Genomic DNA, 25116 nt, shown 5'->3' on the forward strand with positions numbered 1-25116 from the left:
GTAGACAAGACACTTCCTGGAAGTATAAATTGTTGATGTGTTGTGTTTACCTGACAAAGTAGACAAGACACTTCCTGGAAGTATGTTTAGTTGATGTGTTGTGTTTACCTGACAAAGTAGACAAGACACTTCCTGGAGGAATAAATTGTTGATGTGTTGTGTTTACCTGACAAAGTAGACAAGACACTTCCTGGAAGTATGTTTAGTTGATGTGTTGTGTTTACCTGACAAAGTAGACAAGACACTTCCTGGAGGAATAAATTGTTGATGTGATGTGTTTACCTGACAAAGTAGACAAGACACTTCCTGGAAGTATGTTTAGTTGATGTGTTGTGTTTACCTGACAAAGTAGACAAGACACTTCCTGGAGGAATAAATTGTTGATGTGTTGTGTTTACCTGACAAAGTAGACAAGACACTTCCTTGAGGAATAAATTGTTGATGTGTTGTGTTTACCTGACAAAGTAGACAAGACACTTCCTGGAAGTATGTTTAGTTGATGTGTTGTGTTTACCTGACAAAGTAGACAAGACACTTCCTGGAGGAATAAATTGTTGATGTGTTGTGTTTACCTGACAAAGTAGACAAGACACTTCCTGGAAGTATGTTTAGTTGATGTGTTGTGTTTACCTGACAAAGTAGACAAGACACTTCCTGGAGGAATAAATTGTTGATGTGATGTGTTTACCTGACAAAGTAGACAAGACACTTCCTGGAATTATGTTAAGTTGGTGTGATGTGTTTACGACATTCGCTTGGGGGCCTGTATCGCTGATCGTGGCACACCTCCCATCCGCCGTCACTAAGTTTACCCAGACGGTTGATGTTTCTACACAGCACACCGACATTATCCACAAACCTGATATATAAGGTAAATTATTAGAGCGTAACATAGACAGACGTCAAGAGAAAGCATTCTGTTCATTTGTTCCATTACATTTTTCGATTTGGAACAAAAGCTCGAAAACTATATATACTTTTTTTTAAATTAAGGGAAAAAGACAGGTGCTCTGTTTGATAGACACTGTCGGTAGTAAACATCTGTTTGATACGCTATGGAGTGTTAGCTGTCATTCCGACAAGCGAGAGAGGATGCTTTCCTGCGATACCGATAGGTGAGAGAAGGAGTATCTGTGATACAGACAGGTGAAAGAGGAGAGGTACCTGAGATACGGACAAGTGAGAGAGAAGGGCTACCTGTGATACAGACAGGTGAGACAGAAGGGTTACCTTTAATACAGACAGGTGAAAGAGGGGGGTTACCTTTGATACAGACAGGTGAAAGAGGAGGGTTACCTGTGATACATACAGGTGAGAGAGAAGGGTTACCTTTGATACAGACAGGTGAGCCAGGAGGGTTACCTTTGATACAGACAGGTGAAAGAGGAGGGTTACCTGTTATATATGTAGGGTATCCCAATCACAACAGGTACACACAGGTGAAAAGAAAGTAAGTAGAGGAGTGTCATCCTTTTTTTGTGGTACAGACAGGTGAGAAAGGATTGTTACACCTTATACCGAAAGAGAGGGGTAACTTGTGAAACAGACAGGTGTGTGAAGCGAATTACCCGTGTCACAGACAGGTGAGTGAGGACTGGTACCTTTGATCTGTGGTAGAAACATGGGAAAGAGTAGGGTTACCTGGGATACAGAGTGGTTACTCAGGGGTGTTACCTGTGATATATTGTGGCTTATTTGTGGCTGAAACAAGGGTGAGAGGATGGTTACTTGTGATGCAGACAGGTGAGAGAGGAGTCTTACCCATGGTGACACATGGGAAAGAGGAGGGTTAACTTAAATGCAGACAGGTATTAGAAGAGGGTCACATGTGATACAGCTGAGAGAAGTGTGTTACCTATGAGCACAGGTAAATGCCAGGGCAGAATGCATTCGTGACCAACCCGTGTTATTCCGGGGCAAGCCGAATAGCGACAAATGCCCCTCTGGAAGGATTTGATATTTTGGTGCATGAATATTAAAACAACTGCAAACAAGAACGATAACTCTATTCCTCTTTGATTCCAATGGTACTCACTATCACCGAAGCACTAGTACATTGTATTACTCTCTTTTTTTCTATATTTCTTTTAAAGAATTGAACCAGGTTCATACAAGTAAGAGAAGAAGAAATAAATATTTGTTAAACACATATATTTTCAGGTACATTAACCCATTCAACACCGCAGGCCGAATAATCGGCCACAACGTTATGAGTCCCCAGACACCGGAGGCCGATTAATCGGCCAGGCAGTAGTCACGTCAAAATGAGACATAATTTTAGGAACCTACCTGACTTTTGATTCATATATCAAATCTATCACATTTCACAATGTCTGAAAACACTTATTAAATTTCAGTTTATCATATATTACCAGCAGAATTAAAATTATAAACTATTTTTCGCAATGTTATTGAAAACAACGATTCTCGGACACATGCTTCGGCAGCGGACCCACAATAACATTGTCAAAGAGCAAAGTAACGATGTTTCGAGGAAATTATTAAATAAATTGAATAAACTAATGAATAAAATCAACAACAGCATTCATAAAAGTTGTCAAACGTACATATAAAATTACTATTTCCATCTTTTTTGTGCGATCATGTAATGCAAGTCAAGTCACTGACAAGTGACATCTCGGCTCTCGCCGCCTCAATCTTCACGTTCGGACACGATGTTTAATGCGAAAATACATACATGAAGCATTTTTGTCACAGGTCATAACCTAGCACGATACGTCCAATAAGTTCCATAATTTACGTATAGGTAGCGATTTCTTGCTTAATATGTTCAGAATAGCATTATTTTACCCAAAACTTTTGTCCAAATGTTAAAGTTTTCGTTTACGAGGACGGTATCCATTGCCGTAATATGATTGGCTACCTTAGGTCACGTGTCTGATTTTGATCAATCACGGCCCCCAATAGCAGACTGTGGCGAAAAAGCGTCATTGGAAACCAATCTTTATCCAATAAAATCGCTTCTTACAACTGTGAAAATACTCTTGGCAAGGGTACAGTGATATTGATGAACATAGAGATTTTTTCTGGGTTACATCTTTTTATTCTCGAGTACAACGTTTCAGGGCTTGTTCTGGCCCCATCATCAGGTAAACTGAACAGTAACTGTTAACTCTGGCCGTGACGTCACAATGCTTATGACGTCACAATGCTATGACGACGCAATACATGTGGTGGTCAATAGATACAGATGACATGGCTCATACAAAATTGTTGATTGATTTAGAAATGTACAGAGCATAGAAATAACCGTGTGTTGTCGCTGTGCCGAGTTTATTTGAGCGAGACGATATGAAAACTGCATACATTCGTCTAAAATGTACGTCAAACAGCATCGGCGTTACTCACAATGTTCAAAATCCACACTGTAAAAGTTCATTCATTTCCCGTTATGTCTATGTAAATATTTTATGGCATTGGATTCATTATGCGTAAGAAATAGCTCGTAAAAAATGTAGAATATGTATTTTTTACAGAATTTCCACGGCAGCCATTTTTTGTGCATTGCGCATCGGGTCATTCGGGCGTCTCGTTAGATTGTAAATTTGCAGTAATAAACAAAACGAAAACATGTTATGGAAGCTCGTTTGATTCACAATTACCATGTTGAAAATGAAATATGTAGCGGAAATAAAGCCAGCGAAATCGTCGATTACAAATTCGTTGAAGTTTGTATGACGCCATTTGGCCCGTAAATTGGTTACACTGCAACGTTTTCCCATGGATGTCTTGTCGGAAAACGCTTATAAATGGAAAAACTGTTCGTGATATATGAATGAAATCTTATACCTGAAATCTGCAGTTAATTGCCTTCGTTATCATATAAAATTTGACGTAAAACATAATCTGAAAGATCAGTATTTACGTTTTTCATGAAGAGGGAAACGAATCAACAACTCAGAATCTAAACTGAACACACTGCTGGATTTTTTTCGGTGCAGTAAATCTATATTCTGAGCGGCCATTATTCACTTGAATGTTTAAAAAGGGTATTTCATCAAATGTTGAAACAATCATGCCCCCATGAATAGTTTTCTTTTACTTCTTTGGCACCCACAAGCATTTATTACGGTCCCTGTCAAGTCGTTGCTCAAAACACTCCTACCGTGCGATGGCGGACACGTCGACGAAATTTGCATACAGACGAATGAAAGAGTTAGTCTCGTATCTACATGAATAGTGAAAGACGTGTTTATATTTTCATTTTCATTTAAAACCATTATGGTAAACACAAGTAGAAATGTCACAACAAATAGAAAATTACTTGAAGCAGAAATACTCAGAAAGAGCTATTGTCTTGTCGACAGCTTTGCATATTTAAAAATGTCGCCGACAATGTTCAGCGGTGTGTCGGAATTCGGATTTACTTTATTTGGTCCTGTAGTGTTTTATTCAGTTCGACAGCAACCGAGAAGGTAAGTGCCAGAACCTTATGTCGTAATCGTGGGGTAAATGTGAGGGATTTGGCTGGGTAATGCATGGAATCTGCCATACTGTGGTACTTTGTACACGATAAACGCAGTGACCTCAACGTTCTAGACGTTATGCTTAGGTTAGGTTTCCAGTTTTCAATTCCCGTCACTTTGTGTTGCTATCATGCAGTAAGAAAGGCATACATCGCAATGTTATTGTATTACCTGATATGTGTGCAGTCAATTTGATTTAATTGTGAGTTGGTATTTCGTGAATGTTGAAAATTTGGTCGAAATGAAGATCTGAGTCTGAACCGTGTGAAACATTTTGTTGATATATTTCTTTCAATCCATGGTCGTGTTGTGACCTGTTTATGTCCATCGTACACTTAGTTGACATGGTGACATCATTTCAGCGGGCAATATCAAATTAAATTATTGTTTAACTATGCATACGTGTTAATGTTTAAATGATTTGATAGGAATTACACGAAAGTTTACGCGCCTGAAAAAACGGGCGTGAAAATAGTTCGCCGCGAATTAGATGTCTTCTCTTAGGTCCGCGCCTGCTCGTGACATTTACCGCACAAATTGATTTGGGTTACGTTATTTCAGTTTCAAAAGTGACATTTAGATAGGTTATGATAAAACTGATGAAAACCAATAACTATTACTGAGTATTTGTTTTAAAAAAAAAATCACAAATTCGAATGCGTATATCAGTGAGTAAAGATTTATACAAAATTTCACCTTTATTAATCCCACAACAAGCCATGTGTATTAGTAGTTATGTATTATGGAAATAGTTATAAGGCAATAAAAAACATTTCAGTCATAACAAGAAATTGGTATCAAAGGTTACAAGTGCTCATATCTTAGACACTCCATGAAAGAAGACTAAAATTCTGTGAAATTATTTTAAGAAATTGTATTAATCCACTATATATAAATAAACCTGTCATCACCTATATTAATACAAAATAAAGGTAATACAGTACTTTCATTTACACTTGTTAATAGTTATTGTATATTGAAACGTCACAATCTCCTTCCAAGCATCCAGTGAATGTTTCAACATTAGTGTCAGTTAAATCAGGTTATGGTTTTGTTATGATTATCTGTGACCACCTTAACTGTATTTATTCCTATTCCTGTATATAAATTGTTATATTCTTGTGCACTTTTGAACCATAATACAAACATGAATAATCAGATAAATTGGAATATATTGTTATCATTGACTTCTTTTACTTCATATGAGTATATGTTTCAAACATGAAATGTAATTAGGGTAGTTATATTACTTGTTAAATTACAGATAAAAACATTTCATTACTGAACAAGGAATTAGTAATTGAGGGTGTTCCAGACTCCTGGTTTTTGAGTAATTTGAAACTTTGCATGAGGTTGTTATTCAAATGTAAGTAAAAAAAAATTGTGTGTAAAGTACAATTTTCAAAGTATATTTTAAAAAATAAAATATAAGTTACATGTATTGTCACAAAGTATCCATTACAATAAGTATTTTCCAATAATAGAAATAGACGACCATACATATTTGAGAAATATCTTTATAATAGTTTTCCGATTGAGTAAACATGAAAAATAGAAAAGAAAAACGTAAGGGGATAATTATGACATGTTACAAATGGAAAAATCGCTGCATTGTTTGCTCCCTTCGAGATTTATCTGGACAATATAAATGTGTAAGCTTGCATTTTCATTAAATATGAACTTATTTACGTTGTAGTTGTGTTATTTGAATAATATGATCATATCCATCTGTCATGACTGAATTAAACTATGCCAAAACATATTGTGTGTTTGTTTGTTATGATACCACACCTCTGCCAATACTGCTTGACTAAGTCAAATTAATTATTTGGTTTATAAAAGATTGAAATTTGAGGACTACCAAAATTGTGTGAGGACTAGTAGTTTGGTGAGAGTCACTAGTCCTCATGGCTAGTAGACTTTTCAAAGAGATTTCTAACCCTGCTCATTCTATCCCGGACCTTCAGGGGTTAAAAAGTATGTTTTAGTAACAGTTGAGATTGGCATGTGTTTTCTGGTTCATTCAAAAGTAAAGTTCTCACAACTTGTAACTTTAGTTCTAATCAGATGTATAAGACAATGAAAAGAAATCTCTCATTATATACATATTTATTTACATGAAAGACATTTGGTATAAATAGATATTATACAATAATTAAGCCGTGATTTTGCTTCAATATTGCAAATCTGGCAGTAAGTCATATTCTCACAATCAGATAATATTAAGGATATTTACAGGCACTACATTTGTATACAATAATTCGCCCGTGATTTTGCCTTAATATTGCAATTCTGGCGTAAGTCGTACTCTCACAATCAAATAATATTGGCGATATTTACAGAAAAATGTATATACAAAAATTCGCCGTGACTTTGCTTTAGTATTGCAATTACAGCGTAAGTCATACTCTCACACTCAAATCACATCAAGAATATTTACAATCAATAAATTTATATACAATAATTAGCCCGTGACTTTGCTTTAGTATTGCAATTACGGCGTAAGTCATACTCTCACACTCAAATCACATCAAGAATATTTACAATCAAATCGGCGTAAATTTATATACAATAATTAAGGATGCCGTGACTTTGCTTTAGTATTGCAATTACGGGCGTAAGTCACTCTCTCACAAAATTTATGTACAGTGGACTTAAGCACACAGATGGGGAAACTGCCTGAAGGGATGATATGCCAGTACATACAGCCGTTCACTCTTCAATGTGAGCGGCTGTGTGATACTGGCTGAAACAGCGGGCACAGAGGCCTACAGTGCAGTCAGGACACCAAGTCCTGACCTTCCCTGCAGAGCCATCTGTGGTCCTCTGTCGTTTTCTACAGAGGACACACTGTTTCCTCTTCCTTCCAGGCAGCACTTCGATGAAGTGGCGTCCGGTCAGTCGTCGGGAAGGAGGCTGGGTCCTTGGTCTGCCAGTCCTCCTAGTCACATGAGTGTTCCCGGCGAGTGAGTGGAGAAAGGACATGTGGAAGTCCAGGCGGGGTTAGATCCTACCATGGGTGTTCATGAAGGTCTGATAGGCATTAACTGTAGCGTAAAGATAAGAAACATTGAAGAATTATAGTGAATAATCACTGGAAAAGCTCATTCTTGATGAATCACTATAATCAAAATATATCGGAAGTGGTACCAATTAATATTCAATAACTCTATTTTTTTTAAATTGTGTCATCAGCAAGTACACTTTGAGAGCAATAGCAATAATTATATGAACAGATCCATTATTACCTTATTGATGATAAGCAGACACTACAGTATAATACCAATGAGTGATGATTATGAGTTCTATGGGAAAAAATTTTCTTACCTGAAGCTGTGAGAAGAAAGTTGATTAAAATTTTCTTCCACAGCTTCAGCTTCCTGAAGCGGACTTGGGGATCATATACAGCAATGAGTTGATCCCCAAGGTCAACTCCCCATCAAGGTGTTGTATAGTCTTACGACTGAGGGAGAGTGACAGACCCGGCCCGTGAGTTAAGCCCATCTTCCATTCTGTAAAGAAAACATTACATGTTAAGAATTCAAGAATCATGTCAGTAAATTCAAAACATCTTCACAATAAAATTGAGGTATTTCACACTCATAAAACTGTATCATGATATTATGTGCTTGAAAGATAACCACAAGTAATAGAAATCATACTGACTAAACTGCCAAACAGGATATTGAAAAGTTTAAAATACTATATACCTTGGACTACCCATGGTAGATAAAATTGTGAAGACCCTCCTGTCTGAAAAGAGCACTGCCAGCAGTGGACCCTGTCTTCTCACAATTGTCGAGCCCCTGGGTGGTCTTTTCCCAACAAAGGAGCTCGGCATTCCCTTCCTCGGACGGCGACAACTCCTGTGCAGAGCGTCTCCTGTCGAAGAGATCATGGCAGAGAGGCGGACTGCTGAAGAAGTTGTCACAGATGATGTGGTGTCCCTTGTCGAGATGCGGTTCCATCAAGTCCATGACCACACTGTGCCCAAGGCCTGCCCTGGGTGGTGGTCCTCAAGGTTCCTGCCCTTGTAGATCCGGACTTGATGGGTGTATCCAATACCCGCCTCGGCAAGGATCCACAACTTCACTCCCCATCTGTGTGCTTTCTTGTTGGGCATGTATTGAACAAGATGATGTCGTCCCTTAAAGCCAACCATCCTTTCATCCCGCATAAACACTCTGGGCCAGCCTGAATAATGTGAAAGATCTTGATGCAAACATTTCAATATTTATGCAATATAAGGTTCATGTCATCATTAAATTTCATTTACCGGTAGTCATTTACTTAGATGGGCTTTCATGGATATATTGACTATGTCTAGACACCATGTCATACATTTCATCCTAAAATTGTTAAATTTAAACTGGAAAATTTAAAATAGCTTACGGTGAGTGTTTGCGAAGGATCCATTCACAAGATCAAGGACCGGCCTGATCTTGTGGAGGTCATGACCTGGCTGCCCTCGAGGGCACTGCAGCAGAATTGTCATTGCAGTGGAGGAACGCATGATGATTTGGAAGCGGTTCCTCGACATGGTTGCCCGAAGGAAGGTGTTGATGCCAGCCAGTTCTTGTCCCCTCATTCCAGTAGGATGAAATGGTTGGCTTCCTGGCGACACCCATGCCCAACAAGAGTCCAAGAAATGCCGCATTTCTTCCCGGTCAACGGGTCTCCAAGCCCGAGCCCTGCTCTGCGGCGATAGAGTCGCGACCCTGCAGGTACTGCTCTGCATACCTGTTTGTCTCCCTGACCAGCAGGTCGAACAAATCAACACCTCCATCCCCTCCTCCCAGTTGTTGATCAAAATATTTGATAGGAGGGGCATCTTCACCTGAAAATTATATCATTATTTGTATCTAAACCTTTATCATTATTACAAACCATTATTGATCATATCTTAGCATTTTGTCTACAATCAAAATCTTTCATAAACATTCATACATACCTATATCTTTGATAGATACCAGCATAATGTCAATAGTATTCAATTGATATCCACATTTATACCTGAACATGTGTAACTTTGCCACATACCAAATTGAAGGATATAACAATTAAGTTATTTCTTATGAATTGTATTGCCTATGTTCATTAATGAATACATTCATTTTATGATAAATCATGTATGTTAGTATGTCATTTATTTGTTTAATGTACTGTTGACATGACTACCTGGAGGGTTGACAGGGCCGCAGTCCCGGCAAAGTCAATGTCATTGCGAGGTCAAAGCTGTCTGTGTCCAGCACAGGCAGCCAGGGCCACTGAACCATTGGTTGGCCCCTCTTTCTTCTTCATCTTCTTGAAGTTCTTCATCTGAAAGTTGTGATAATTTTTTGCATCAGTGGGGTACAAAAAAATGTAATATGTACCAGTGTTCTCAATTAAATATTAAAGGAAAGATTTATTTTCATTTTAGAGAGTGTTTTCATGCAAGTAACACAGGAAAATATATTAATGGGCTTATGACACATGCTCATATAAAGCATTTCCCAGATTGTTCACAATACTTTCTTAATGGGGCAGGTAATACACCCTATATATAATGTGACACCATTTTGATTTTTCAGATTAGATATCCTAATATCATTGGGAAAAATATTATCATTCTTTACTCTCCTAGTCATTCCTCGTTGAAAAAATAATTTGACTGTACTGAATACTGCAGCATTTATTTCTCAGTGCTTCATACAGTGAGAATTAAAGCTCAACAAGTGTTGGATGATGGATTTTCATATTGTTAGAGGGGAGATAATGCAATTCTTTGTGTACTGTATTACCTCCCTTAGATATACAAATTATATTGGCAGATTATCTGAAAGATGTATAATGATGCTACTGTATTGCACCAGTGTGGTTTCTAATGATTTTCTAATATGATGTTGTGATGGTCATGGTGGAGAATTAGCTCAGCAAAGAGTCTGAATTCACCAGAAGTATATTGTCTTAAATATTTACAAAAAATAAAAAAGGGTATGACCACATAGTTATTAAACCCCTCTGGGCTGTGGCCTACAGCTATTCTGTTTTAGGTAGTTTCAGGGTTCCCACAGGCATGGCAGGTAAAAATTCCCTGACTTTACCCTGACAAGTATAGATTTTCCCTGACCATGTAAGTGTAAAAACTGGCCTCCTCCCTCCCTTTCAGTCAGTCCTAACCACCGTGTTTGCGTGTTAAGATATTTCCTTCACACATATCATAAATACACATAGTATTTGTTAATTTATTACATTAACCAAAACATTGATATTTGGGATGAAGAAATTTTTCCTTGACTCTCCTGCCATAATGTAAGATAATACTATTAGATACATTTGACTGTGACCATGAAATATATATTCTCACTTGATGTCAGTAATATATCATCTGAAAACTTTGTATTTTATATCAAGGGCATTTGACAAAGAGCATAAATGTGAAACTAATGATTTAATTGAATTTTTTCATTCAAAGTCAGGAACACATTTCTTCATTATCACAAAATGTTGTAATTATCAAAGGCGTATTTGGAAAGAATAAACATGCAAGATGTCACTTTACATTCAGTACAACCATGACAACTAGTGTATGAACACCATTCAACCACTTTCAACTTTGTGAATAAACAGCAAATGTCTGAACATAGGGCACATTATAAACCAGGGATAGAAATACGTTTTTTTCTAAGTGTGCCTTATGGCACCAGACAAATATTTTAGGTGTGCCTTTCAGAAATCAAGTATGCCCACATGTTTTTTAGAATACATGACAATGATGATGATCATTTGAAATTTATTGTTAAATAAAGATATGGGTTTATTGGCATTCAAATATGTATGGTATTATTCAGTTTGGAAAAAATAATTGTTTGGGGGATTAAATGACTAAATGTGAGTTATGTCTCTAAAACATTAGGCGTGTCAAAAGGGCACCAAGAGCATTTTTCAGCCGTGCCATTTCAATATTTACTGTGCCATGGCACACTAATATATGGGGTATTTTTAACCCTGTAAACCTAGACTGTACTTTAACAAAGAAACTTATATGGGTATTTTTGACCAAAATGGGCTTTCACAATTTGCAAGAAACCACCATAGCCATCATACTATTTATAATATTTTGGAAAAGTATACAAATGAATGGAAAATTATGAGTTAACATAGTTATCTTTAGACAAGGTGGACCTATAAAGAAAAATGTTTTGAATGGCAAACAATTATCTATTGTTAATCACTATGCCTATCTCGGACTAGTGTTTTCCATGCTAAACAAGAGTCATCAAAGATGACAAATCCCCAACCACTACAAATATGAAACAGCAAATCATCTGACAGTTACTTAAAGTTGAACTTCATTTTTTTAGACAAAGTCTAAAAGCGTTTCCATGGCAACCAAGAAAAATAAAATGACAACAATCTGTAAATATTCAAAGGCACCACTTTATTTTCTGTTTGATATATCTGCAAAGTTTTGTTGAAAATATTGAACCGTTTTCGAGTTATGCTCGGAAACAATATGATTCTGGACCGGACGGACGGACAGACAGACAAGGCGTTGACTATATCCCCGCATTACATCTGAAATCACATGCTAAGAAGGCTCTTGTCAAATTTATGTCAGTTTGAAGAATTTTTTTTTTTATATTAACCCAGAAAATATGTTTCATACTGTTTAATTCAGAAATTGAACCAATTCTGCTTCATAGAAATATCAAAATTCCCTGAATTTTCCCTGACTTTCAGAGAAATGCCAGATTTCCCTGACTTTTCCCTGACCTGTGGAGCCCTGAGTTTATACCCCACTTTATAACACTTTCATTTTCTAAGTATTCATTTTAAATGATTAATGAAGCGATAAAAAAATTATGTTTGGTTCATTATACTTTATTGGTTGTGCCCTACAATAACATAAATTACTAGGCAGAGTGGAGTAATTAATCCTGCTAACCCTACTTGATCTGTTTACTCTGTGAAGTAACTCAAGGCATTATCTTGCACAGTAAACAGTGTAAACATAGGTTTTGAATATCAAGCAATGTTAAGCTTCATATATTATGTACATAAAGCTATTCCATATCTCTGTGTAGGAAGTATGTATCAAAATTGTGAATGTGCTCCCATAACCAGCAGTAGAAAATGGCAAATACCAAAACATAACTTTTGTTAATTGAAAAGATGATATTTAAGATGAATTGCATTTCATGTTATATTGTCCATCATATCATAGATATAGATACTGTTTTTATTATTTAACAATATAATTACAAATGTCCATCAGTAACTTTTGTATTAACAATGTTAGAGTAGTTAGGTAAATATTTATATGAGGCTAGTATATTCAGAGATGAGTTAATTAGTACACATTAATTGTACAGGTATCTTCCCATAATAAAGACCTCCCAACAGACAGACCTCTTAAAACAACACATTTTATGGTTGGTTGCATAAGGCTTAATGAAGCTTAACCCTTGTTAATAATGGTATGTGCCCAGATAAAAAAACAACATTAGGTATTAACTATAGTTTCATCAATTCAAGTAATTAATTATGATTTTTAAATTCAGACATATTGCATCAACACATCCACATCTATTTGCCAGATCACATCTACTTGTGAATATTATCAAATACAATAATTTATATACATGTACCTACCAAACATATGAGACCAAGCACCATATTATTATTCACCACTAAACTCTGCGTTGCCAAATTTATCAAAACTGGACTTTACTCAATTTTGTAATATGTGTCAATAATAATATGCTGTATGTTCTCTGTGTCACAAAATGCTTGTACTAATAATTAAGAAGGCCTTTTTGTATAATTGTACTCACTGACATAAAACATATTTTCTTCTATGTCAAAAGTACATGATTACATTCAAAGACAATATTGATATGAAAAATTCACATGTTATTTTTATTACATTGAGTACTTATGTTGACACTATTTCAGAATACACATTCTCTTTTTTTACTGTGTGAATAGTGCTACAATTCCTACGATTTATTAAAAATAAGTGTTGCCCACATATGGACATGTTGAAATTTTCAATTTGCATAATATTTGTACTTCACAGTCAAATGAGGATTTATTTATTTCAAATAAAAACTCATATAGGAATGTATTGTTTCTGCGGTATCAATAATTGCATGGTAAATGTCTAACATTTGAAAAGTCAAAATTGCACCAATATGTTAAAATTACTAAACTTGCAAATCAGTCATAATTCATATATTCCCGCCATGTACATTGTCACTGACAATAGCCATACACGATACTCAGTTTAGTCTATTTGACTTGAAAATGACAGATAATTTTACTTACCGCTCATTTCTCCTGATTGGGAGTCAGACTCTGAGTCGGAATCGAGAGAATCGACGGATATGTCCGACTCAAAGTCCGACTCCCCCAAATCGTAGTCATCACCCACTCCCACTGCCGTCATGTTCCAACGATGATATGTTGTCGTCTGTCACATGGGGCTATATTTTTACTCATGAATATTCATACTCTTGGCGGGAGGCAACCTTTTTATATATTTCCGTGAGCATCCCTTGTGCTGATTTCTCAAACAAAACAAGGATGAACTATTGTAGCGCCATTAGTATCTTTAATCACATTTCATTCATCTACGTATCAACGTTAGCGATTGAAACGTAGAACTTTATTGTTTTGACTCGGGCAGCGGTAACCTCTGTGACGCGGCATGTCAAAGGTCGCGTGTCACGGTATTTTGTTCCAGACGAACAATCGCAAATTAACCGCGCCCACCTCGCCAATATTATGGAAGCGGTGCGCGGTGGAAATTTAGAAAGTGTCAATAGAAACAGATACACACATATTCTTCAAAATAAGAAATAGGAATCTAAATAATAACAGGGTATCCAACAAATGCATACAGCCAGTATGAGTGTATTTTTTACGCACTGAAACAGAAACAACAACAATTAGATGACAAGCTTTATGATAGTCAGCGAATGAGCAACCGTGCTACAACTTATGATGTATATCATTACAAAACAAAACGTATTCATTCCGTGGTAAATCACACTTACACGAAGTTCGTGTTGAAATGAGAAATAACCTATTAATTCAGGATAATCAAAACAGCGATTAGTACGTATTAAATATAAGCTTTTGGTGTTGTTACCAATGTGTACTTTTCAACGTCTATTCAGAAAGTTAAACATCTATAATATTCTAAAAACAATTACTAACACGCGGTCGTTCCGAAGAAATAAACAACACAGTCCCCACTAGGAGATATCACAGGCTATCTTGCCTGCATTTCTTTTGTCATCTGAGAACCGTAGGTGCCGCTATTTCTTCTCGTGGAAAGTACTGTCAGCGACCTTCAACTTCGGTCGCCATTTTGTGTCAACTTCCGGCGAATGAGTTTCGGTACCCTTTCTGTATTTTTCCTAAATATGAGGTATGAGGGGGACGTAATGGAATATCTGAGTATACACACCATTATGAAAAGTGGCAGTGTTCCACAAGTAAAGTTCTTAACATATGTCAATGGGTATGTATTACTGTCTGTATGATTTCAAATATACGTTGAGGCGCGAAGTGAAAAACGATGCATAGCATGAAAACATTGAGGAGAAACATTACGCACATTACACCATCGATATACAAGGTATTTGTTGGTTCCAGAAGCTTATTCTTATATAGAACTGTAGACATTTGATCCTTTTCCAACTTTTAAGCAATAATTTCTGTCAGATCTGTAACTGTGAATTACAATGTTTTTTTCCAATCAGATAGTGCAGTGTGCTCCAAATCTTAAAATATTCCAATGGCGTCAAGTTTGATCGTTAGTGAGACAAGGTGATTTTGACTACCTCCATATACAATTTGTATGTATGGTACAGTTATAAAAATAACGCACAATTGTTGGAAATTAAAACTTTGCTACGTGCACACAGGGACATATATGTCCTTCCCCTTCAACCCTCAATTTCAAGTCGAATAAAAATCAAAATATCCCACGCACACAAATACACTTCACAGTTTCGAATTCTGCGGGAAATTCCCTGTTTCTTGATACCATCCACTATTATTTTAAACAAAGCTCAAGTGCTGAAAATGACCTTACAAAATAGGCTTCATCGAAAATGGCGACATTTTTTACACAGTATGAAATCGCGATTCACAGCGTTATTTGCTGTATGTTTTGAAATGTGAAAATCGGATAATTACTGTGAGTATTGAATTTCAAAAATAACATATTTATGATCACTGATATCAGTTTTACATGAAATCGCTAATTATAATTCTGAAACGTTGCCGATGAATCTAGAATCGGTTGGGATGTTTTCGAAAATGCACTTACACGAACGCCGTAGAGCGCTTTCCGCCATATTGGATAGTGTTTACAAAATCACGTTTCGCGAAGGCCGGTATTGAGACGCCTATTACATCACGTATATTTCATATTCAGCTTCGAAAAATGCATCACTGAATTCCCCATACATTTAAGAATCAATTTGAAACTGGTCTGTGTCACCAATAATAACTGTCTAGATAAAATGAGACGAAACATATTGGGTGTGAAAACGAACGCTGTGCTTGAAAGACTGCGTTTGTGTGAAATGTAAACAAAGACAAATTCCGATTTTACACTGCGTAGCATTTTCTGAAATTTTTCAACATTCATCCGTCTATTCATTGCTTGCGATTGGCTCAATACCTTTAGAATATACATGGAAAGAGTATCGTAGCAAGAAATAGGAAATTATAAATAGATACAATGCAATGATTTGATAATTCATAAGAAATTGTCAAAGTTTCCGTGCAGCGTGACGCCATGACTGACGCCAAATCACGCAGAACGACAACGGTAATTATCTGCATTTCTGTCCTTTTCTCTTACGTATAGTGAAAAGATAAAAACATATAACAATACACAGATAGTCAGAATCATTCTGATTACTTACATCTCATATTTATGTACAAACGATCCCTGAATCAGTGGAAGGGTCCTCGCAAAATCCTGTGTACCCTTGTCAGCAAAGCCGCCATTTTGTAAGAAATCGGTCAGCGGTAGTGATGTCATACGTCAACATTGTTGTACATATTAGGCAATTTCTTTGAGGTGAAGGTCGGTTGAACAAGAGTAAACACAATCGTCATATCCTTCCGATTACACTGTCAGTATTATGATGTATATTTTGCGCATAGTTCGGATACTTTTCATGAAACTGACTTCAGTATCTACATTTAGCCTTGTTCAATATCATATCATACATGCATATAGGGTTTACGGTGTTTTATTCTTTGAAAGTTTTTGATTGTTTGAATCATATTTACATAAGAAAGTGACATATTTATTGCAATACACCATATTTTAAACCTTTACACAAGTGTTAGAAGATCAAACGTAGCCATAACTGCAATTACTTTAGTTCCTATGATGTACAATATTCAATTTATTTGGACTAATATTGCAATTTCATATGAACAGGTTAATGAACGGTGATATGATTCAACCTTATACGCAAAACTGATAATATTAATGACAATTATTTATATATGGTATGAAATGTACATGCACACATATTTAAAGGAATTGTCTTGCTCATTGCATAATTTTGTGTCGTTTTATAGACAAAAGAATGATGCATATAGATCGGCAAGGTGCGCGTTTGTTGGCAACGTTTTATGATTCTCTATCATTGTTTTCGATAATATATTCAATTCATATTCGATTAAATAATATTGTGATGACAGGATATCAAACTCTAACTACTCATAGGAAAATTGTTGAAAAATATATATACCATCTCATGTGTTAATTCGGACAAATCTTATATCCATATTCTAATATATAGTTCCATATATCAAAAGCTATCTTTATGCATCTGTCATTGCATACGTATGAAGAGAAATAGCTTCATAATCATAAACAAACAAAATTCTTATCCCAAACAAAATGTTCGGGTGTTGTGAAATATTATTTTATTTACGTTAAATTGATGCCAAACAGGTGCGCGTGTTGGTCACAATAAGATACGCTGTCAAACTGTCTAATTGTTGATATATTCAGGACACTATTTAAATGGAAAAATCAGTCATTTTATGTTTTGTCTAAAGAGTGTAAAATTCTGACATAGAAGTCTAGACCTTTTATACAATTAATGGAAATTAAGTGAGATATATACTAATCAGCATACCAATGTCGTCGTTTTCCGACGTCGCAAAATGCATAAAACAAGCGATGACGTCAAGTAAAATGTTGTATTATTTTCAGCAATTTCGTTACATTTGAAGATATGGCTAGTACTCTGGTAATAACGATGCAAAATTAGTCAAATTACATCTACACAAACAGGAGAATATGGGAATCTAAGAACTAACTTATATATCGGATAGGGCCATTCAAATCGCTATTACGTGCTTTCAAATGTAATACGTTGTCATCTTTTCTTATAAATTGTGAAACTACCAAAGCGCATCCGTTCTCATTGGGGAACTTTGAATTGGAATAGTGAGGTTCACCAGAATATAAAATAACGAAAATATAGCGTCCGTATCCACAACACATTTTCTCCAAGTGATCTGAGTTACATTGACCTAGTGTTACGCATAACGGAGTTATGCCCCCTTATCATTATACGTGTATGACCTCTCTTTCGTCGTTTGACGTCATAGAAGAAAATACATTTTTGACATTTATTGCGAGTCATTTTTAATGTTGAGCGTATAACGCTATGCATAAGCACATAAACCCAATTCATATACACTTATGTCGTTCAGATATCAGGCTGTATTTCCTTCGCTCACACTTTCCGTAAAGATGGCCCATTAAAAAATTCGTAGCACAGTGCTTTTATCGGTGCGCGATAAAAAGCGGAGAAATTTACTGTTTTTTAACGCATAACAAAAATTTGGACAACATTTAGCAAGGTCTATTTCTCAAACCGCCAAGGTAGTTGCACTTATATTTATACCAACGGATAGGAAATTTAATATTCTACATTTCTGTGTAATTTTATAGCCTTACGTAGATCCAGGACCACGCGAGAGCAATTCTCGCACAACGTTCACTTTTCAAACTGTATGAAAATGTGCGCCTGAAAAAACTCGGCAGCCAGGGGTTAAGAAGCTTGCATTTTCATTCAAATATAAATTTATTTAAGTTGTTGTTGTATTATTTGAATAATATTATAAAAATAAACTTCATATTTATCAACAGTAGGATTAGATCTTTTGGCCTAGCTTTAGAATACAGCACCACAAACTTTAAAAATCCGTCATAATACCCTTTTACGTAATGTAATGTGATTTTGTTCGAAAGCACGTTCTCGATCATTCTCTTCCCACAGAGGTTACTTGTCATATCTTCCTACGTAACCTCTGTTCTAATACGGCCATATTTCCGGGTTCTCGTAAAATCCCCTAGCGGCAAAGATCGCAACACGAATTATCTCCCTTCTTTCTATCCAATCAGAACACGTGTTACATCGACTTAGATTCAACTTGACTAACACAAGCAAATGTGAGGCCACAAATATCCCCCATCTGGCGGGGACTTGTGTTGATGTTACACACAAGACGTTTAACGGCTAGCTTGTCCGTTGTCAACGAGGGCGATGGAGACGCCACTGATCCGCCATAACATGACTGAGTTCTGTCTAGAAGAAACGTTTGCGCATCGCGCAGGGGAATAGGTTTAGTTTTCTCGAAGTATACGGAAATTACCGAGGCCTTACGAATGATCACTTTTGAAACAACGTCGCTGATTGCACAACTAAATCTGATTACGTCCAATCACGAGTCTTGAACGCTCACACCATGAAAGGGCCGTATTAGAACAGAGGTTACGTAGGAAGATATGACAGGAGTAACCTCTGTGGGAAGAGAATGGTTCTCGATACAATGCCCTATGACGCCTGCATGGCAACACGGTTGTCTGGCTCAGCGAGTGCGTATAAGCTCCGCTCACTGGTGTTTCATCTCTACGAGCTATTTCATTGCATAAGCCCAACGATGTTGAGAGTTTCCAGTAGTTGTATACCGGCGGATGCGCAATATTTTGCAAGCACCAGTTTGAAATATTTTTCTTTTTTCACTAATACACTCATATTTATTTGTATTACGGGCTGCTGAGGTGTTATGTTTTGTGTATTTTGTATTTTGTGATTTTTTAAATTTACATATATATTTTTGTCATTCAGTAATTTGCACCATTACATAGAAAAGTGTTTTATTAGTATTTTATTTTTCGAAGCGGTAATAATGCATTACACTAGACACGTCAGTCGTGTTTGTGCCGGTTCGGTCAATGCATTCTATTTATTAGGATTAATTCAAGGTATTGGGGTTAGGGTTAGGGCTAGGGCTTAGGGCTTAGGGGGCTTAGGGTTAGGGTTAGGGTTGGGGTTGGGGACCTAATGCAATATAGTAGGTACATGTCCGGTGGTTCGGTCAATGCATTCTATTTATTAGGATTATTTCAAGGGGTTAGGGTTAGGGTTAGGGCTGAGGGGTTAGGGTTTAGGGGTTAGGGTTAGGGACCTAATCCAATATAGCAGGTACATGTCCGGTGTAATACGTGAGTACCATTTGTTGTTTTTCTTTTTTGCATTTTAATACTTTTTTTTCACACAAAAACGGGAAACAAAAACGTCGAAAGTACATTATGAAATGGGTTAATGTAGAAATTGTGGGCTAATGGAAATTGGCCTGGAATTTGCACTCAAGCCTCTTTCACACGCAACATAAATTTTGTTCAGTAGTGATTCGAAGGCTAACTCACCCTCGTGCCGTCACTACACATGCTCATGTCTCCCTCGTTCCTTAGTGCGATCCACATTATCCTTACAGTGTTCCCTACATCACTTTTCTGTCACAAAATCACCGATTTATATAAAAGCGCGTCATTCATGCATGCACCGTGAAATCTACGTCTGACGCCTGACGTCAACAACCCTTTTCAGTTTGAGGCATATCGGCTCATTCCACGCCACACGTTAATTTGTAGATTACGGAATGGGACGAGTGTGCCAAATGGCATCGGATCCATTCGGCAATTGTCCGAAGAATAAAATCACGAGACACCAAGTCTACCCGTAGCATTCGTAATTGTCCGTGACCTATTCGACTCTTTCCGTTCATTTCCGTGACGTCACAGGAATGACTCGATAAATTTGCACATTGTGTAACAGTGTGGACGTAGCTCAGTCGGTTAGCTGTCGAGCTATCAATCCGAAGGTCGCGGGTTCGCGTCCGACGGGTTCTCACAAACTGGTTGCTTGTCTTAATGACATGTGACCTACGGCAGAGATCGTCCTCACGAGAAGTTGTGGTGCTGTATTCTAAACGTGCTCCGATCTTTTAAATGGTGTATGGGATGTAGTAGCAATAACGTTTTACAAGCTTATAATTTCCTTCATAAACATAGGCTTCATCTATGACCTCAGAGTCTCTGGGAACTCGGTGTCATGGCAGTAAATGCCTCTGGTTGACTGGTGTTGAAAGAGTTTAGTCCCAAAGCAGACACTAAAATGACTTTATTATATCAAACTGAACATTCATGTAACCTTGCTGCCAAACTCAAAGCTGGTGGTAATTAAATTACCTGTAAACAATCGGAATGCGTACGTAAAATCGTCAAAGCAAGACCGCAAAATCGTCAGAGAAAACACTTACTGCAGTATCCCGCAGCGTTAATGGCCCTATCCTTATTAAACACTTCAACTGAAATATGATAGCTATGCTGTTTGTAATGACGATATATTTTTATTCAGCATTTTTAACCATATAACGTAATTACATAAACGATTGAAGCACACGGGATTTCATTTATGAAAGTACTTCAATCCATAGGCGTATTCGATTGGCTTGTCGTATTTCCGCACATAACATTCATCGGGAGGGGGGGTGGGGTGGGGTTGAGTGATGGTGTTGGAGACATCACCTTCACACGAAGAATTTTATGGAGAAGCACGTACAGTGGAAATCCCCCCCTCTTCCCTAAATTGTATTTGCAAAGTAACAAAGTAAGTGACCCCCACCCCACCCCGACACACACACCACATCACGTTTTAAAGACAGCTAATGCGTTTCTTTCTTCTCTGAGAGTATTTACCTGTGATAAAGTAGCGACAAGTTTTCAAGTGACATTTTCTTTAAAACATCGTCGGTTGGAATTGCAAAAGGTTCCTCGTCGTTTTTACCTCCTTGAAAGGTGTCTGGTGCGACAACTTTCGTGTCCTCTTCTTTCTGTAAGTGAACAATAAGGAATGCATGCCTCGCGCCGAGTTAGCAAAACAAAACATAATAAACAAATGGTCAAGAAAAATTAACACACATCTATAAAGGGAGGATTCTGAGCAGGTCATAAAAATACGATGTATTGGAAGAAAGAAGGTACAAGAAACATTGTACTAAATGAGAGGGGATGAGGTCTCCGAAATATGATTCAATCGTAATACCAGTCTCACCTTCCTTATCACATCCACATGACGGAAATGAGCATTGGGCAGGATATCAGCGTGGGGTTGCTGTTGAGAAGATACCAACTCATGAAAGAACAACATTTATTTTCTGTTGACAAGCTCCACACAATAAAAATTTCATGACCCTTTATTAAGATTATATCATTACGATTCTATTTTAAAGCTCTCCAGTATCTTTCCTGTAGTCACAACCGTAATTGTACACTGAATTTACAATAATCCTTTAAAACTGCTTTCAAAATAGTTATGCAAGGGACAGTGATTAGTGGCTAGACTTTATAGGCAACATTTTCTTGAAAGAACAAAACAACTCAACGACTCAAAAGCAGAAGCTTCTGGATCATATTCTCACCTCTGGACAATCCTGTCTGTCCTTTGTGAAGAATGACTTTTGCGCAACGAAAAGAAATATTCCAACCATTATCAAAGCTGTCCATGTTTTCAAACTCTGCCTGGCCAATCTGGGAGACAATGTGAAACGAATGCGATATCGGGGAAAATGATGCTAAACTGACATGTAAAAGAAAGTATACATCACCCCTGGGTATTTATAATCTTGATTCTGTACAAGTAGTACCACGGGACCCTCCATTTCGACTCACATACGATAATCATCTCTACATCATTGGTCCCTTTACATAACTCAGTCCCAAAACCATTATAGTTTCCCTTCGGTACGTTCCTTGCAATGCTCTTATGGTCTTGTATGGAGCAAGTGTAAATTTACCACAAGATCTAAATCTCCAATGGGACCAGTGTTCAGTTTAACTGGAGTTTTCTGTTTGTGTCATTTGTTTCCGACAGTAAGAACTCGACAAACTGGCTGAACCAGTTAAACCGCTCCTATAAGGGTTGGATAGATTATTTCACCATACTGAATAACAACCTGTATGCAAATGGCAGCCATATTACACTAAACAAACAAATAAAATTACAAGTAGAGATGAAATGGGGTTGAATGGGCTAGCTTTCCATTTTGGATTATTTCACTATAATATTCTAGTCAAGTGCATGTTTGTGTGTGCGTTCGCAGTTGTAGCTGCAACATCGCGGGCTGGGCGCTAAACGTGATATCTTCTTTAATTGATGAATTATGTCTGTTGTAAAAAAGTGCAGAGTCTCTGTTGTCAACAAACGGGGTTAAAACAAGGAGGTAAAAATATATAATGATCAACCATGAAAACCTCTACTACTACCACTACAACTGGTTGTGAACACACGGACACCCCCATCAAGGACAAACTTCAGACAGGATACAAATGTAGACTAAAAATATTTAGTTCAAAGCCACAAATGCTTATGCTGTGCCCGTCCTCTCAAGTCAGCAGCATGTTTGCACAAACATTAAACATCACATTCCAAGAAAGGAACAGGTAGATCAACACTTACATGTTCTCCATGGTAAAATCTCAAATGACTGCCAGTCACTTCTGCCCGTCAAGACGGATGTGGTATGATAGGTTGACCTATTTTCTGGATTTTATATGTCCTTTAATACATGAGTTCTCAACGTGTTTGTCGTGATGACATCTATCAGTGTCTAGTAATTTTTGCGTTTTATTTATTCATTGTTTGTATTTATCGTGCGCACCGTTTCCTTGGGTCCCGTTGTACAAAACAACCTTTACTAGACAAGACAATTGTATATTTGTTTCAAAGACTTGGGCTAACCGTCCCTCGTCTGTTTTCTGCGGAGATTTACATTAGGTAATGGAGGCTGGGCTTATTTTCATACAAACACAACTTAATATACTTAGCCAGATACAACAATGGGGATTTAGATTTACACTGCAACAGCTCTATTAATTTAAATTCATTTGGAGGATTCCAGTTATATTTATCTATATTTTTCACTCTGTTTGTATGGTGATTTGGACACACAAGCAAGAAATGGTATTCGTCCTCTATAACATGTGTACCAGATGACATACAAAATTCACAATATCTCAAATTTCGATCGATATTTTTGTAACGTCCTATTTCAATTTGTAGCTTATGGCATGATATTCTGATCCTTGTAAGATGATATCGTAGATTCTGTGGAATCAAATTAAGATAAGATTCATATTCAAACACCTGTTTAACTTTCGAATACAATATAAGTTTGCTAGTTTTCTCAAACTCACTTCGCCATTTCTGCACATAATTATCATACATGCGTTGTTTAAAAGAGGCTACAAATGACATACAGTCAACAGAGTACGGATCTATTCAAACATATGCATAACCATTTTTACACAGCAATTCCTTTACTGAGTAACACCATTTTTTTTCAACTTTATCGCAGTAAAGTAGTGATATGTTATATGCAGCTTTCAATACCATGTTTTTTGTGTATAACAATTTAAACCAGTAACGTGAAACTCTGCAATATCTATTTACGCACAATGGTGTTCTACCAAGTTCATTATAAACTGCTGCATTTGATGCTTTAGGATGGGCATGTAGTATTCTTTTACAAAACCTAAGATGTATTTTTTCTATTTCCGGTGCACCATTTAAGCCCCATATCTCACAGCCATTTACTAAGGTTGAACTTAGTCACTAAGGTTAGCCTTAAGGTAACCTTAACATAAAGTTATGCCCGTTGTACAAAGCTACCTTTGGTCAACCTTAACTCTGGAAGGACACTTAGTAGCAACCAACTAAGGTTGAAATCTTTAGTGCTGGAGACTCAATTATGTCCAAAGTTACGGTTGTTAGTTATCTCCCCTGCTCGCATCAGCAGACGACGATCAATACTTCGACATGGCAGAGGCGCCTACCAGCAGTGCACGAAAACGGAACAGGTTGTCAAACTATACATCGAGCGAGCTAACAATGTTGGCCGATGAGGTGAAGTGTCGAAGCCGCATCTTGTTTGGATCATTTTCTTCATCTAATACCAACCAAACTAAACTGAAGGAGTGGGATGCAATAGTTGCAAAGTAAATGTCTTCATTTTTTTCATCTTAGCTGTAAGCATTGAATGTTTGATAAACGCACGCTTGTCTATGTATCGTTAATATTATTATACTACGTTCACAATATACATAATACAATCAAAAACAGTTATATTAAACGTATACTCTTTTTGCCCCCTAGTCTATGAGGTGCACCTTGGTTTGAGTGAGTGAGTTTAATTTTACGCCGCGTTTAGCAATATTCCATCCAAATGACGGCGGGGGACACCAGAA

At 37.0% G+C, this 25116-nt stretch overlaps 1 protein-coding gene across 1 annotated transcript; it reads right to left on the reverse strand.

Annotated features, from left to right (window-relative positions):
• Positions 1 to 723: 723 nt before the first annotated feature.
• On the reverse strand, positions 724 to 23432 carry LOC124252845. Its single transcript, XM_046686518.1, has 5 exons — positions 23330 to 23432; positions 22293 to 22401; positions 21926 to 21985; positions 21571 to 21704; positions 724 to 859 (listed from the first exon to the last, which is right to left on the reverse strand). The coding sequence occupies exons 1-5, from the start codon at positions 23338 to 23340 to the stop codon at positions 724 to 726; spliced, it is 450 nt and encodes a 149-aa protein (XP_046542474.1). The 5' UTR covers positions 23341 to 23432.
• Between the last annotated feature and the right edge of the window lie 1684 nt (positions 23433 to 25116).

Source organism: Haliotis rubra, unplaced genomic scaffold (genome assembly GCF_003918875.1).
Source record: "Haliotis rubra isolate DU_JTF1 unplaced genomic scaffold, ASM391887v1 Scf527, whole genome shotgun sequence".
Taxonomy (NCBI): Eukaryota; Metazoa; Mollusca; class Gastropoda; order Lepetellida; family Haliotidae; genus Haliotis; species Haliotis rubra.

Excerpts from the sequence above, each read along its gene's own strand:
- LOC124252845 (XM_046686518.1), bottom strand. Across the intron at positions 21,986-22,292 it reads ACAGACAGGATTGTCCAGAG|CAACCCCACGCTGATATCCT; the intron begins GTGAGAATATGA and ends TCTTCTCAACAG. Across the intron at positions 860-21,570 it reads TTGTCGCTACTTTATCACAG|GTTTGTGGATAATGTCGGTG; the intron begins GTAAATACTCTC and ends CTTATATATCAG.